Raw genomic sequence first — 17531 nt, forward strand, 5'->3', positions numbered from 1 at the left:
ATATAAAATTATCGAATTTTAACATGATTACAAATAATTTACATCCATCACATTTTTGTTCGTATATTTCAATTTCAATTTTTCAATTTCAATTTCAATTTATTTCTTCATAACGAAAGTTACATGTCAATACATATTTACAAAAATTACAATTACATCCATCTTAGTAGCTATAGGTATGACAATTTTATAACAATCATATACAATTATTCTTATTTAAAAATTCTTCTGTTGAATAGAAAGCTTCGTTTAATAAATATTCCTTGAGATTATTGATAAAAATATTATATGCAAGTTCAGTAGATTTAAGATTATTGGGCAAACGATTATATAGTCTCGGACCAATGTACCAATGTACAATGTATATAAGAAAATAAAATCCATACATATTTGTATTTTTATTTTCTCGCTCTAACATACCTCTCTTTCTAGCCATGATTAATTGACAATAACAATTCATATCTTTTCCAAATATTGTCAAATATTCGATAATTTTATATTAAAACAGCAGTACTCAAAAAATTTGTACATAGCCACTTCAGCAAATTTTAATTGATATTTTGTTACCAACATTTAGTGATATAAGTCAACTTTCGTAAGATATATACAGGATAATTGTTATAATTACGAAAATATAGATACTAGAGAACCTTAATGACCAAATAAAACTTACTAATATCTCAATTCATGAAATAAATCTTAGTAACAAAAAAGGAAGAAAAAAAAAACTATTATCTTTAGTTTTTGTACAAACTTTTCGAAAACTGCTGAAAAGTACTTAAAATCATATTCAAGACATTTTATTAAAAAAAAAAAACAATAGATAACTCTTAATTTAAACAAAATATGTTTCTTCAGGGTGACAACTGAGCTACCAAGGTACTGGCTCAAGCCGGCGAAATTTTTAATAAAATTTGTTTTTTTTACGGGTAGTTTTTAAGAAGATCCTTACAGTTAGGAAGAATGTCTGAATAATATTATTATTAATTATATTTACTGTTTATCCGGGTGGAAGATAGCTGAAGAGGCGGTATTTGTCCCTTATGTGGGGGCGTACATCTTCTTTCTGCAACAAGAAAATAAGACTAGTTCAAACAAGCTCTAAAGCTCAAAGCTAAATAGCTAAGGTTCAAAGCTAAATAGCAATTTATATGATATTTGGATGTTGAAAAGTTGTTTTTTTTCGTGTAACTGAAAATATTAGGAGGTAGGGCATAGCGAATGATATTCCGCTTTGTGTGGTAGGGCACAGCACAGCGGATATCGTCTCGCTCGAATCTAGAGCAGAGCCCAACTGGGGTAGTACCTCCACCTTACAGAAGACCACAGCCAAATAACACTAGACCCAACTCATAGTGTTGTGTTCCTGCCGGTGAGTAAGGCTGCCAGAGCTCAACGAGGGTGCGGTGTGCTGGTGACGGAAGGACCTACGGAACTAATTTGTTCTATTGTCCTTTGAGTCGTCGGCAACCAAAACCCTCCTTGAAACTTGTACACTCTTAACTACACAGCAAAAAGGAGTGTTTATAATGGGTTCGCAACGCGCACGTGACAGTGACACTCCTCGAGTTGCAGGCGAGGCGTCCATAGGTGACGGTGACCGCTTTCCATCAGGCGGACCGTATGCTTGTTTGCCACCGACGTAGTATAAAAAAAATATGGTAGTTAGTTATCAAACTCATCTCTACTGATAGCTAAGGTTCAAACTAAATTTCTAATTTTGTATGGTATTTGGATGTCGAAAAGTCGATTTTTGGTGTGACTGAAAATATTATTAGAATTGTAATTTTTCAGTGAGTTTTTCAATACTTTGCGAGTATACAATAACATTTAAAAAATGCTTTCTAGAACAGATTACAACTTTAGAAATTATCGCAGTATTTAGTACTTTTATATATTTCATTTCAGTACAGATGGCGCTGGCGCTGAAGGATAAATGCCGTAACATCGACATAAGGGAAAGAACCAAAGTTAGAGACATCCTCACACACATAGACATGCAAAAATGGAGGTGGGCCGGCCACACTGTAAGATGTAAGACCGAAAAATGGAGTCAAAAAGTCCTCATGTGGCACCCCAGAGATGGTTCAAGAGCTCAACGCCCACCACTCAAACGATGGGAGGACGAAATTATAACTACTGTAGGGCCTTTCTGGACTAGACTGGCCAGGCAGAGGAAATACTGGAAAGAGCTGGAGGAGGCCTATGCCAACAGGCACACTGAACTACGCGACTTCATCTAAACAAACAATCACAAACACCACGTTCAGAAGAAAAGGCTAAATAGATAGATAGATAGATAGACAGATGGCGCTATTTGCCCCACAAGTGGTTCATTTTTTTTTTGTCACGCCAACTTCAGAACAGCCCATCAGTACTAAAAAACTTCTTACGACACACGTGCGAAAAGGAAGTTCATGTTTTAATTTATCGCCACTCGTTTCGAACGCTCCCTTTTCCGCACGTATTTCGTAATATACTATATAATCCGCCTACAATCTTCTCTGCTTTGCCCAAAGGTTGACTGGTAGAGAATGCCTCATGGCATTAAGTTCGCCTTTTGTACATTAAGTTGTTCTTTTGTGCAATAAAGTTTAAATAAATTAATTAATATGATCGAGTCTCCTGGGAATTTTATAGACAGAACTAGCTTTCGCCCGCGGCTTCGTTTGCGCTAGAAAGAGACAAGTAGCCTGTGGCACTCCCCATCCCCTCAAATATCTCCACTTAAAAAATCACGTCAATTCGTCGTTCCGTTTTGCCGTGAAAGACGGGCAAACAAACAGACACACACTTTCCCACTTATAATATAATTATTTATATTTATTATGTTTGAAGATGGTACTCACCGTGGCCAAATCCTCTAAGAAAGGCAACAATTTCAGCAGTTCGTTGTCACTGCGGTCCACGAACCAGCTGTCAATGGGTATACCATTCTCCAACTGGTAACCGAATGCCTGGAAGCAAAATCGTTATTAACAATAGTTATATTTTATACAAGGGGGCAAAGTTGTATTTTAACGCCGGGTGTGGAATTGAAAAATGAGCAAGTGAAAGGATTCTGTAGTTAGAATAGAATCCTGAACTTGCGAGGTTTTTAACACACGAGAAGTAAAATACATCTGTACCCGAGTGTAACACGAAACTTTTCCCCTCACCATAACGAGGAAACTACAATGCAAAAAATGAGTTTATCACTGCTTCCAGTAGTTCCACAGGAGGTAAATCATCTTTATTACTAGATTCACCTACTTTTATCAATTTTAAAGCAGTTAATTTGACTTTATTCAAGGTCAAGTTACTTTACCCACTAGTGGATAAAATGCGTTTTTACCAGCTGGTATTAAAGGACAAAACACGTGTTTCCGAGCTAGTGAGGGAAAAAAATATTTTGATGACAGGTCCGGCCTAGCGCGTAGTGACCGTGCCTGCTAAGCCACGGTCCTGGGTTCGGATCCCGGTAAGGCTATTTATTTGTGTGATGCCAGTTATTTGTGAGATGAACACAGATTATTCGTTCCGGAATTATGAATGTTTTATATGTACCTATATAAGTATTTGTATAAAGGTTAGCTGGAAGAAATCCCCTAAAGAGATCAGTTCGCCTTCCTTTGCCATATTTATGTTTTGTGTTTTGTACAATAAAGAGTTTATACCACAGAGAACCTCCTATAGAGTAGCAATCTTGTATATTTTGTTCGCGATACGAGTCACCAGTGTTTGGGGTGCGAGGAGCGGGCGGGGAATGTGTTAAGCGCGCTGTGATTGGCCGTTTCAAGGACGGCGGGCAGTCGCGCCAGATGAAAGGGACTGTCCCTCTACTGACGCGTTAGTGGCCAATGTAAGTTGACCTATGCCGGCTCTGAATAAATTATAAATATGACTTTTATGTGGAATGTAATGACGTCTGTTTTTAAATTTGAGCTTCTTGTTACCTTTGCACACCATTTCACACTACAGGTGACATCTTTAAGACATCAAAATACCCTTTTTCAATTTTTTTACTGCGAAAAACACGCGCTGCTTTCGGGTCTGTTACTTGGTCGATACTGATCGGGCACGGCGAGCGCCCGCGCTTATATCAGTGCAAATACTAGGAAGGCTGGCGACCGCGAGTCGTCTTGTAATGGATGTCTATAGGGGTTGGTCTGTGGTTTATACACACATACATACATATTTTTAACACGCTTTTATTAGGTCGTCGTGTATGTAACTATGTATGTAATGGAATCTAAGGAAGCTAATTTAACCATCTTCCAGGAGTCGTAGCGTAATGAAAATTGGCAGTTATATGTAGTTCCGATGACAATACAATAATATGGTACTGTTGAGCTGATCTGATGATGGAGTCGGAAGATATGAACTGGAACTACATGATGGAACATCGTATCATAGCTGTTTTTGGGTTTCTTAGAAAAGTCTTGTAATGAACTTTGACTACGATTAGGTTTCAAGGTCTGATGATGGAGCCGGAAGATATGAACTGGAACTACATGATGGAACATCGTATCATAGCTGTTTTTGAGCTTCTTAGGAAAGTCTTGTAATGAACTTTGACTACAATTAGGTTTCAAGGTCTGATGATGGAGCCGGAAGATATGAGCTGGAACTACATGATGGAACATCGTATCATAGCTGTTTTTGGGCTTCTTAGAAAAGTCTTGTAATGAACTTTGACTACGATTAGGTTTCAAGGTCTGATGATGGAGCCGGAAGATATGAACTGGAACTACATGATGGAACATCGTATCATAGCTGTTTTTGGGCTTCTTAGAAAAGTCTTGTAATGAACTTTGACTACGATTAGGTTTCAAGGTCTGATGATGGAGCCGGAAGATATGAACTGGAACTACATGATGGAACATCGTATCATAGCTGTTTTTGGGCTTCTTAGAAAAGTCTTGTAATGAACTATGACTACGATTAGGTTTCAAGGCCTGATGATGGTGCCGGAAGATAAGAACAGAAAAAAAGGGGGGGGGAGGCTCGAGGGGAAAGCATGAAAGAAAGATCAACGTAGTATTTAGAATAAGTTGGGTTAGCGTTTTCTTGTGACCTTTAAGAGCAAACAAAGGGGGGCTCGGGGGCGAAGCCCCCGCATGAAAGAAAGATCAACGTAGTATTTAAGATAAGTTGGGTTAGCGTTTTCTTGTGACCTTTAAGAGCAAACAAAGGGGGCTCGGGGGCGAAGCCCCCGCATAAAAGAAAGATAAACGTTGTATTTTAAATAAGTTAGGTTAGGGTTTTCTTGTTACCCTTAAGAGTAACGAAAAGGGGGGCTCGGGGGCGAAGCCCCCGCATAAAAGAAAGATTAACGTAGTATTTAAAATAAGTTGGGTTAGCGTTTTCTTGTGACCTTTAAGAGCAAACAAGGGGGGCTCGGGGGCGAAGCCCCCGCATAAAAGAAAGATCAACGTTGTATTTAAAATAAGTTGGGTTAGCGTTTTCTTGTGACCTTTAAGAGCAAACAAAGGGGGCTCGGGGGCGAAGCCCCCGCATGAAAGAAAGATCAACGTTGTACTTAAAATAAGTTGGGTTAGGGTTTTGCTTGTTACCCTTAAGAGTAACGAAAAGGGGGGCTCGGGGGCGAAGCCCCCGCATAAAAGAAAGATTGACGTAGTATTTAAAATTAGTTGGGTTAGCGTTTTCTTGTGACCTTTAAGAGCAAACAAAGGGGGCTCGGGGGCGAAGCCCCCGCATAAAAGAAAGATCAACGTTGTATTTAAAATAAGTTGGTTTAGGGTTTTCTTGTGACCCTTAAGAGTAACGAAAAGGGGGCTCGGGGGCGAAGCCCCCGCATAAAAGAAAGATCAACGTAGTATTTAAAATAAGTTGGGTTAGGGTTTTCTTGTGACCCTTAAGAGCAAACAAAGGGGGCTCGGGGGCGAAGCCCCCGCATGAAAGAAAGATCAACGTAGTATTTAAGATAAGTTGGGTTAGCGTTTTCTTGTGACCTTTAAGAGCAAACAAAGGGGGGCTCAGGGGGCGAAGCCCCCCGCATAAAAGAAAGATCAACGTAGTATTTAAAATAAGTTGGGTTAGGGTTTTCTTGTGACCCTTAAGAGCAAACAAAGGGAGGCTCGGGGGGCGAAGCCCCCCGCATGAAAGAAAGATCAACGTAGTATTTAAGATAAGTTGGATTAGCGTTTTCTTGTGACCTTTAAGAGCAAACAAAGGGGGGCTCGGGGGGCGAAGCCCCCCGCATAAAAGAAAGATCAACGTAGTATTTAAAATAAGTTGGGTTAGGGTTTTCTTGTGACCCTTAAGAGTAACGAAAAGGGGGGCTCGGGGGGCGAAGTCCCCCCCCCCCCCCCGCATAAAAGAAAGATCAACGTAGTATTTAAAATAAGTTGGGTTAGCGTTTTCTTGTGACCTTTAAGAGCAAACAAAGGGGGGCTCGGGGGGCGAAGCCCCCGCATGAAAGAAAGATCAACGTAGTATTTCAGATAAGTTGGGTTAGCGTTTTCTTGTGACCTTTCAGAGCAAACAAAGGGGGCTCGGGGGCGAAGCCCCCGCATAAAAGAAAGATCAACGTTGTATTTAAAATAAGTTGGGTTAAGGTTTTCTTGTGATCCTTAAGAGTAAAGGGGGGCTCGGGGGCGAAGCCCCCCCGCATGAAAGAAAGATCAACGTAGTATTTAGAATAAGTTGGGTTAGCGTTTTCTTGTGACCTTTAAGAGCAAACAAAGGGGGCTCGGGGGCGAAGCCCCGCATGAAAGAAAGATCAACGTAGTATTTAAGATAAGTTGGGTTAACGTTTTCTTGTGACCTTTAAAAGCAAACAAAGGGGGCTCGGGGGCGAAGCCCCGCATAAAAGAAAGATAAACGTTGTATTTTAAATAAGTTGGGTTAGGGTTTTCTTGTTACCCTTAAGAGTAACGAAAAGGGGGGGCTCGGGGGGCGAAGCCCCCCGCATAAAAGAAAGATTAACGTAGTATTTAAAATAAGTTGGGTTAGCGTTTTCTTGTGACCTTTAAGAATAAACAAAGGGGGGCTCGGGGGCGAAGCCCCCCGCATAAAAGAAAGATTGACGTAGTATTTAAAATAAGTTGGGTTAGCGTTTTCTTGTGACCTTTAAGAGCAAACAAAGGGGGGCTCGGGGGGCCAAGCCCCCGCATAAAAGAAAGATCAACATTGTATTTAAAATAAGTTGGTTTAGGGTTTTCTTGTGACCCTTAAGAGTAACGAAAAGGGGGGCTCGGGGGGCGAAGCCCCCCGCATAAAAGAAAGATCAACATAGTATTTAAAATAAGTTGGGTTAGGGTTTTCTTGTGACCCTTAAGAGCAAACAAAGGGGGGCTCGGGGGGCGAAGCCCCCCGCATAAAAGAAAGATCAACGTTGTACTTAAAATAAGTTGGGTTAGCGTTTTCTTGTGACCTTTAAGAGCAAACAAAGGGGGGCTCGGGGGCCAAGCCCCCCGCATAAAAGAAAGATCAACGTTGTATTTAAAATAAGTTGGGTAATGGTTTTCCTGTGACCCTTAAGAGCAAATAAAGGGGGGCTCGGCAAAAAAGAAATACTTAAATTTTATTTTGAATTAGTTGAAATGTGACAATATTTTCTAATCGAGTCAAACAAAATCCCACTAGCTGAGAGCTTCAAAACAATGTATGGCGAAAGTATGTTTCTCTAATGTCTTCAAGAAGTCCGCGATGGCACATGTCTATATTGTCTATCTTTTACGGATTACTTACTAGGTATAAACATTTTTATGATAATACCGTAATAAGAAGGTAGCCGCTAGTTATTATTAAGTAGCAATTAGCAATAAGTACACGTTAAGCCACAAATGGCATGTTAAATCCGCCTACTTGAAATAAATTTATGTATAAATGTTAAAAGTATTTCATTATTAATGACTAAAAAGTATCAAATAAATTAATAGTTTAAAAAACACTATAAAACACGCTTTTATAAATGCACGTAAAAGCCAAAAATAAATTATGGATCGTTCAAGTTGTCTCTATTTGTGAGCTGAAGTTTAAAAACTATGTGCTTTTAATTATAATATTTGATTGTAAAAGCGTGGGGCGCTGGAACAGGAAAGACTTTCTTGTAAACAAATACTAATCCGAACTTCCTGGCGAATGAAGTTGCATAAGAACATAACGTTTACATATGCCGCCTAAGGGTTACCAAAGAGAACCAAAGATATCTCGTCCACGAACAAGAACTCTGCATCCTGTCACTGTAGACACTTTCCCCTTTTGTACTTTGATTACCGGAAAAAAGCGGCGTTCTAAGTGTCGGTGACTGTCGACTCTCCTCGCTACTAGCGCATATTTTGTCAGAGTTCGACAAACTGGTACCTACTTTGAACACTGACTTTTAATTGATTTGGCTGTTTAATGTAGAACCTACTAGTCATGCTGCAACTCCAGTTAGCGCGTCAATCTGTGTAACCTCCTTCCCGTAACATAGCATAATTTGATTTATCAGCAAGTTATACAAAAAGTCTTTCCTGTTCCAGCGCCCCACGCTTTTACAATCAAATATTATAATTAAAAGCACATACTCGTAGTTTTTAAACTTCAGCTCACAAATAGAGACAACTTGAACGATCCATAATTTATTTTTGGCTTTTACGTGCATTTATAAAAGCGTGTTTTATAGTGTTTTTTAAACTATTAATTTATTATGTATATTGTTGTCTGAGTACCCGCAATACAAGCCTTCTTGAGCTTACCGTGGGACTCAGTCAATCTGTGTATGTCAGATAATATTTATTATTATTTATTGAAGTCGTTTCCCGCTGTCTGTCCCTATGTAAGATTAAATCTTTAAAACTACTAGTGTTGAGTGGTTTTTAGGGTTCCGTAGTCAACTAGGAACGCTTATAGTTTCGCCATGTCTGTCTGTCCGTCCGTCCGTCCGCGGATAATCTTAGTAACCGTTAGCACTAGAAAGCTGAAATTTGGTATCAATATGTATATCAATCACGCCGACAAAGTGGTAAAATAAAAAAACCCCCGACCGCGACATAGTGGACCGATTTTCATACAACATGGCTAAGAACACTCCCGACTAACTCAGCTTTCAGACAAAAAAAACTAAATCAAAATCGGTTCATCCGTTCGGGAGCTACGATGCCACAGACAGACAAACAGACAGACAGACAGACAGGTCAAACTTATAACACCCCTTCGTTTTTGCGTCGGGGGTTAAAAAGTGGGAAAAAATGTTTTGTTAGGGTACCCCCCCCCTACATGTAAAGTGGGGACTGATTTTTTTTTTCATTCCAACCCCAATGTGTGATATATTGTTGGATAGGTATTTAAAAATGAATAAGGGTTTACTAAAATCGTTTTTTTTATATTATTAATATTTTCGGAAATAATCGCTTCTAAAGGAAAAAAAAGTGTGTCCCCACCCCTCTAACTTTTGAACCATACGTTTAATAAAAAATATGAAAAAAATCACAAAAGTAGAACTTTATAAAGCCTTTCTAGGAAAATTGTTTTGAATTTGATAGGTTCAGTAGTTTTTCAGAAAAATACGAAAAACTACGGAACCCTACACTGAGCGTGGCCCGACACGTTCTTGGCCGGTTTTTTTGATTGACTAAATTGAAATAACGGCAGGAGACCGCAAGAGTGCAAGCCGTGGCCCCGGGCGCCCTGTCCACTCATGGAAGCGATCCGAGCGAGGCCACGAGGGTCGCTGAAGATAGAAAGGCGCGGCGCGAGCTTGTGAAGGCCCTTTGCACCTCTGGCACACCTCGGACATCAAATATGTGAAAGAGTCGCGTTACTGGCACACAGTCTAAGCTCGTGTAGTTGAACGCGTACTATGCTTGTATGAGTGACATATCACGGACACTAAATAAATGTCATATACAAAGAAAAGAAGAGTGGTTTTACAGGCATCCGTCCGGTTAACGGAGTACGCTGGTTCGATTCCAGCTCGGAACACTTGGAGGCCTTGGTCACTTTTTCTTTGTATGACATTTATTTAGTGTTTATAGTATAACAGTAGTGTTACTACTTAAAAATACAAATTAAAATATTTTCAAATGAGAATAATTTAATTTGTTCTAAGATGAGACATATCACGGGTCGACTGTTCGCGTTTTTGACAGGCGGTAACTGTGAGGTAACCGAGAGGGGGTGGGCGGCACTTTCGGTGGAGAGCGGGAGTGGCCATACTGTACGATAGTGCTCTTTATTATACTGTGCCTCTGGGGTGCCTTAGGACTACAACAACACAAACTCCACAATCTCCACATACCTTATATCTATTTAAATTTCTGTTTTATTTTCCGCACCAATTGTAAGTTTCTGTTTGGTCCAATGGTTGACTGGTAGAGAATGCCTTAAGGCATTAAGTTCGCCATTTGTACTTTTACAGGTTAAATAAATAAAATACCTGGGGACTGTTATCCACTATGACGGTCTTACGCAGATCTCGGCCGAGGATGGAAAGGTCTTTCACGTAGTTCCCGTTCACAAGTAGGCAGTGCTCTCGGAATAACCTGCGGACAAAAATGTAACGTAAATTATTTTTGAACCTTTTGAAAATGCTCAAAAAAGACTAGCATGTTTGTATATCTAACCTATATTTGATCCAGCATCGTTGAGGGTCGCACAGAACTATTTTGATTGGAACACCCCCGCAAACTGGCTAATAATTTGTTGTAAAATGTATATGTATTTTTTGAAGTCCAAATTTTTCGCTAGTTGTCGATGTACCTAAATTAATTAAATTGTAAATTAAATTAATAAATGTAAAATAAAATGTAATATTGAATGTAAATAAAAAGATTATTTAATCAATTAAACGTATAAAATAGATACAAATTAGCCTACAAATAAAACTAAATTAAAACTAAAAAAACCTAAATAACTTTAAAACAGGGGTAAATAAATGAACTATAAATAACAAAGAAAACAAATTAAAACTATTCTAAACTAAAAGTTAACAGCTAAACTAAACTAAAACTATAAGAGTTTTGAATGATTCACGGTTATTTTCATTAGACTTATATTGACCGGGATATAGACCGTAATTACCTTTTTGATTTTTGTCGAGCTCCCGATATTTCGACGCAGTTCCAACTAAAACTAAATTAATAATTAAGTTCCGTTCCGGCTATCACCTGATCTAAAGGTTCCAAAAATGCTGACAGTGGCAGCGTTGCCGCGTTGCACAGCCAGTAAAATTTGTTGGGTTTAATTTAGTTTTATTTGTAGGCTAATTTGTACCTATTTTATACGTTTAATTGAATGTAAATTAAATTGTAAATTTAATTAATTTAGGTACAGCCTATGTGATTAAATTGTAAATTTTATTATTGTCATATTTTTTGACAAATAAGTCCGGGTAGAAACAGTTATTTAGGTGACTGGTAGATAAATGATTATATCAAACCTACTTAAAAATCCCGCCATAAATATATGGCGTTCCCTGTTTAAAGGGCCCACATGCTTTATGTGCTATAAGGAACCTTTAGGCATGGAAAGTCACATGAAAAGTTGTCGTAACTTAATAATAGATGGCGCTTTTGTCTAAAATCTTGACTGATAACTCTATATATGTATTACCATACTATTCAATATACTTTATGAACCAACCTATGAGACTATACTCTGCTTCAACGCTGGAAAGCGCCACTAAGCTTCTAAAATAGGCTTTTTTGCTGACAATTTAAATGTGTTTGACTATATCTTACCTGTATTTGATCCATCGTCGTTCGGGGTCCAACAGGTTCAGTAGACGGTCAGCGTAGACTCCCTTGCTAGCGGTAAACAGGATCACTTCGAAAGCGCTGTCTTGAAAATGCTTAAAAGGACTAGAATGTTTGTATATCTAACCTATATTTGATCCAGCATCGTTGAGGATACCACATAACCATTTTTAATGGAAGAGATTCTTGTAAACACCAACCTATGAACCATATACTCTGCGTCAACGCTGGAAAGCGCCACAAGTTCCTAAAATGCGCCTTTTCTGAAGATTTCGAGTGTGTTTGACTATATATATAACCTGTATTTGATCCATCGTCGTTCGGGGTCCAACAGGTTCAGTAGACGATCAGCGTAGACCCGCTTGCTAGCGGTAAACAGGATCACTTCGTAAGTGCGCGACACGCGCGCTAGGAACTCTGCGAAATGTGGCCGAGTGCGGACGAATACCTGCATGTATATAGAGAGTCAGTGATCTGGTCTAAACTATCAAGGTTAATACGTGGATAATTTGTTTGTGATCTGGCCTAAACTATCAAGGTTAATACGTGGATAATCTGTTTGAAGTTTCACAGTAAATGTGTGGATAATTGAAAAATTCAGAGACAATTGTTACTGTAAGTATTATATTTATCATTTAAAATTAAGTAGGTAAGTATGTTTTTAACTGAAATAGATATCATATAGATTAAAAGGTCACAAGTAACCCTTAAAACGACCTGAGGATGTCAAAATTTAGTAAATTTTCAAATTCGCCAAACATAGATAGGTAAAGAGTCTCTACCAACCTCGAATTCTCTGGTGTGTTATCTTTAAAAATATAGAGTTGGTAAAAGGCGATATTTAATTTCATACCGATGATGCAGTTGGCGTATAGTTATGTATCGGCATAGACATATTAACTCCGTATAGACGGATAAAGTCTAAGAAAAAAACGAACCTCAAAAGCCTAGAGAAAAAGGTATAGTCAACCAATTGGAACCCTAGGCCACTGTATAATTATGTCATAGCATAGACTAAACTAAATAAAGGAAGACATGTAACTCAGTACATCGCTTTATATGTTTGACTCGTAAAACAATAGATGGCATTACTATACTCTCGCGACAAATGGTATTGTTCAATTCACGAAATAATTTCATTTAAATGACCCAAGTCGTAATATCAGGGGCGGCTCACTCTGCGATTCTATCGCCGCGCTACAAGTACATCCTGGCGGCCGCGAGTTCGCGGCCTACTCAGGGGTGGCGCGCGTTCTCACGGAATGCACGTTCGCACTTTCTATTGTTACTTTACGTCGCGAGGTTTTTTTAAGCGATGTCCGCGTATGGAATGGCTAATAATACTTAGTTAAATAGACATATTGAATAAAATAAATACCATCAGACATTCTTACTTAGATCTACTACTGATTAAGTCCCAAGGAAAAGTTCAATAAGGCTTGTGATGTTGGAACTTGAACAAAAATATATAAATACAGTATATAAACCTAGAAAGTACCCAAGACTTGAATATAATAGTATAACATTTTATGTGAGTATTAATTCGTTTGGATCCATTGGTAACCCTATCACCGTACGCCGCGCACGTGCGGCTCGTTTCTTTGTAAGAATTTTGTAGGTATTTAAAAAGGCGGCATTTCGTGAACATCAAAGCAGTGGGCCTTCTGTACTTGTACTATTATATATTCTGTGGTAATATTTAAAAATTTGGAACTTGATCATACAACATTATCATTATATAACACCGAAATTTACAAAAACAATTAAGTATTTTTTTACCAATCGGGATTTTTCGTACAGTTCGCATCAGAGTAAAGGACCTCCCCTAGGAAATGACATGTGTAAGCGTTACATTTTTTCGTCAGCATCGGTAAGAGGATAGTTAGTGTAGCGGCTACTCCGTCTGATTCGCAAACGTGAGGTCCCCGGTTCCAATTCCAAGAATGACATATCTTTTTGTATTTTTTCTTGTTTTACTCTGATATTTTTTTTTATTATAATATTTATAATTAAGAAAAGTAACAAATTTTTATTATAATATTTATAATAAAGAAATCTTTGCTTAAATGAACATGAGGTATACAGAAAAAGAAAGGCACTTTGCTAAAAATAAAATTATTTATTTACTTAAACATAAATTTTCGTAACGTTTATTAATAAACTTCAAAATAATAACACGAGCTTTTTTATAGTCATACTTGTTATGGAGAATTTCTGGCCAAAAGCTGCACTTTTGGATGGAAGCAAGCCGCTTTGCATGGTGATACTGATATTAGACATCATAGTAAACGATTTTTTCCGAAAATATTGAAATTTCATCCCTTAGGAAACCGAGCGTAGCGAGGTGTTTTATGAAAATGAAAAAAATTCTATCTTTTTATTGTATCGTCCGATTTTGACAAAACGTATCTCAAATGAAAGGTATTGCTTTATGTAATTAAAAAAAAATATTATAAAAAAAAGTAAGAAAAAACTTTAAAAAAGTAAATTCACGTCTCACACAGCTCACACTGAATAGCTTCAAAGAATGACAGACAAAATGTACAATGTCGATATATGAGTTTTTTTTATATCAAAGACAGATAAATTCATAGTTGAAAACTAAAGACCGCATCGAAATCGGATTAGCGTTTTTTAAGATACAAGTTGCCAAAGTTGGGAAAATTTGCTTTATATGGCCACTTTGAAATTCCTTTGCCAGAAAGTCAGAAATAGTATATTTTTCTTACACCGAAAAGTACATAGTGACAGTACAACTCAAAATTAAATAAAAAATTCCGAGGATATCATAATTTCATGCCTTAGGTTAGGACGACGAGCGTAGCGAAAAAAAATCTTATTTTTTTGTACGTCGTCCGATTTTGACAAAACATATTTCAATTGAAAGGTATTGTTTTATGTAACTGTATATGTGTGTATGATGTCTATTACAAATGCATACTTATAACTGTAAGAAAAATATAATGTTTCTGACTTTCTAGCTAAGGAATTTATAAGCGACCATATAAACAAACTAAGCCAACTTTGATAACTCGTATCTTAAAAACTACTGATCCGATTTCGATTCGATTTTTAGTGCTGATTATAATCATGAATCTATTTTTCTTTAATTAAAAAAAAAACATATATCGATATTATACATCGTGTCTACCGTTTTTTGTGATACGAAAATTTAAGTTTTTTTTAATCTTACATTTTTTCCAATTTTTTTCAATATTTTTTTTTGAGTTACATAAAGCAATACCTTTCAATTGAAATATGTTTTGTCAAAATCGGACGACGTACAAATTTTGTTTTTCGGTTTTATTAACAGACTTCGCTACGCTCGTCGTCCTAAGAGATGAAATTATGATAATTATCCTCGGAATTTTTAATTTTATTTTGAGTTGTACTGTCACTATGTACTTTTTTGTGTAAGAAAAATATATTATTTCTGACTTTCTGGCAAAGGGATTTCAAAGTGGCCATATAAAGCAAATTTTCCCAACTTTGGCAACTTGTATCTTAAAAAATGCTAATCCGATTTCGATGCGGTCTTTAGTTTTCAACTATGAATTTATCTGTCTTTGATATAAAAAAACTCATATATCGACATTGTACATTTTGTCTGTCATTCTTTGAAATTATTCAGTGCGAGACGTAAATTTACTTTTTTTATAAATTTTTTTTTCAATTTTTTTTTCAATTACATAAAGCAATACCTTTCATTTGAGATACGTTTTGTCAAAATCGGACGATACAATAAAAAGATAGAATTTTTTTCATTTTCATAAAACACCTCACTACTAGGGAATGCAGAACCGGTACCAGTCCCAGAACCGTGACTGAGATTTCCGGTACTGGGAAAGAACCGGTAAATCCCGGTTCTTCCGTACTTTTTGGTACTGAGGGTTTACTAGTACATTTGTTGAGGTTACATACCTACAATTTAATGTTCCTACTATACAACTCATGATTTAAATAATTCTAATGACCTATTATTTTATTCCGTCCTCTTGACTTCGGCGGCAAGTGATTAGAGAGTCGAGTAGGTATAGGACCTATACCTATGGTTTTTATAAACAGACAACAAGTAGGCGCGAACAATACTTAGTTTTCTATGATTCAACTTCAAATCATACTTATTTTTCTAATATTCAATTATATATATAAAAAAAGTAAAAAACAACAATATAACTGTTTTTCAAACATATTAAAAAAAATCCGGACCTGGGTCTCGAACTCGGGATCATAGACGTGCAAGTCAAATACACTAACCCCTAAGCCAAAAAACAAGGAGCCGCCCGGCTCAAAATATTGAATCATATTCAGATATGGTTACTCGGCAATGTAATTAATTATTATCTCACTAGACGGCACTTTTAAACATTGAAAATAGCGCCATCTGTAAATAACTCGAAAACTAAGAGGTACCAGCGACGATAACTCGCGTTAAGTAGGCCGTGTAGCGATGTACTGAGTTACATGCAAGGCCTATTGACTTCCTTAGAAACGTATGTCTCTTAGTAACGGATCCAAATGTTTCTATGTGTGCTAGTGCTGGATTTTATGTTGCTAGTAATTAACACAATCATATTTTCCTGTAGCAACATTGCTTCTAATGGTTTCGGTTTTGTCTAAGATAAAATTTCGGAAACAAATCAAATTATATTATTTAATATTTTGATTATTATCACACTTCCATTTACAAAAACTATTATTCATAGAACTTGTTTCTATACATAATTATTATTATCTATTCCAGTTTAGTCTTTGGAATATTATGAATTGATGTTTATTGTCAATGTCACTTTCCAACTTATATATTTGCAGTACCTAGGTTGCTGCTTCTGATGGTCATGAATTATAACAATGCTCATAGGAAATGTACGAAATTCGGAGCCACAGCCTCAGAGGACTTTTCCGTAAAATTTCACCGCTTCCCTAAACTGGGAGAGGGAAAAAATATTTTAAGGTAAAGTAGATAAATAAACGAAGGGAAATGAGACGGATCGCCTGATGGTAAGCGATTACCGCTACCCTTAAACCCTCGAAACACCTGACGGGTTGCAGAAGCGTTGCCGGCCTTTAATATGGGAGTATGCTCTTTTCCTGAAGATTTGAAAGTGGTGTTGCTATGGAAATACCTTCGCTGAGACCAAAAAATTGCCTCCGGTAAAAATGGGTCACTTTATGCCCTTGTTGTACAATCTACTATTCACATTATTCGTAAATAGCCTAGGTGGCTGGACGCAAAAATTAAGTTGGCTCGCCGATTGTACGTTATTTAATTATAAGATCATGATTAAAATGACCGAAAAAATTGAGGTGACGACGAAGAACTACTGTTTGTAGGATTAGGTACGTATATTAAAAAGGTCTGTCAGTTTATTTGACTGTATGATGAGATCACACTTTTTTATGAGATAGGAAGCAAACGAGCAGACAAGTCGCCTGATGGCAAAATATCACCGCCCAGAACCATGAGATATAGAGAAATACTGAAGCTATCGATTTGAAGTCTATGATAGTATGAATAAGGCTAACTCAGTCGCATTGTAAGTGTACTAGATCGTCTATACGAGTATACATACATTCATAATACATATCAGGGTTGCCAACCGTAAAGCAAACTTCCTCGTACGTATGCAGCTAAAATTCTCGTATTTAGACTTTCGAACCTCGTACATATAAAAAATATTATTATTATGCATCGAAAACGTGTTTAAAACAAAATTAAGCATACTCGTATTATACTATCGGGACCACTCCGTAAAGTACCTAAGAAATGATCGCACCGCACCGCGTCTGTGGATTTTTTTCACGTAAGTGATAGCGATAAAAAAATAACACTGTCGCTCTCACTTT

At 37.3% G+C, this 17531-nt stretch overlaps 1 protein-coding gene across 1 annotated transcript in view; it reads right to left on the minus strand.

The window, feature by feature from the left end:
* Positions 1-713: 713 nt before the first annotated feature.
* The window catches only part of LOC125238624, a 41393-nt gene continuing 24575 nt past the window's right edge, over positions 714-17531 (minus strand). The window contains exons 9-12 of the mRNA XM_048145987.1: positions 11984-12132; positions 10367-10472; positions 2850-2957; positions 714-1066 (exon numbers count right to left, since the gene is read on the minus strand). Coding sequence (XP_048001944.1) covers positions 1001-1066; positions 2850-2957; positions 10367-10472; positions 11984-12132 — 429 coding nt within the window. The 3' untranslated portion in view covers positions 714-1000. The remainder of the gene's footprint in view (positions 1067-2849; positions 2958-10366; positions 10473-11983; positions 12133-17531) is intronic.

This window comes from Leguminivora glycinivorella, chromosome 24 (genome assembly GCF_023078275.1).
Source record: "Leguminivora glycinivorella isolate SPB_JAAS2020 chromosome 24, LegGlyc_1.1, whole genome shotgun sequence".
Lineage (NCBI taxonomy): Eukaryota > Metazoa > Arthropoda > Insecta > Lepidoptera > Tortricidae > Leguminivora > Leguminivora glycinivorella.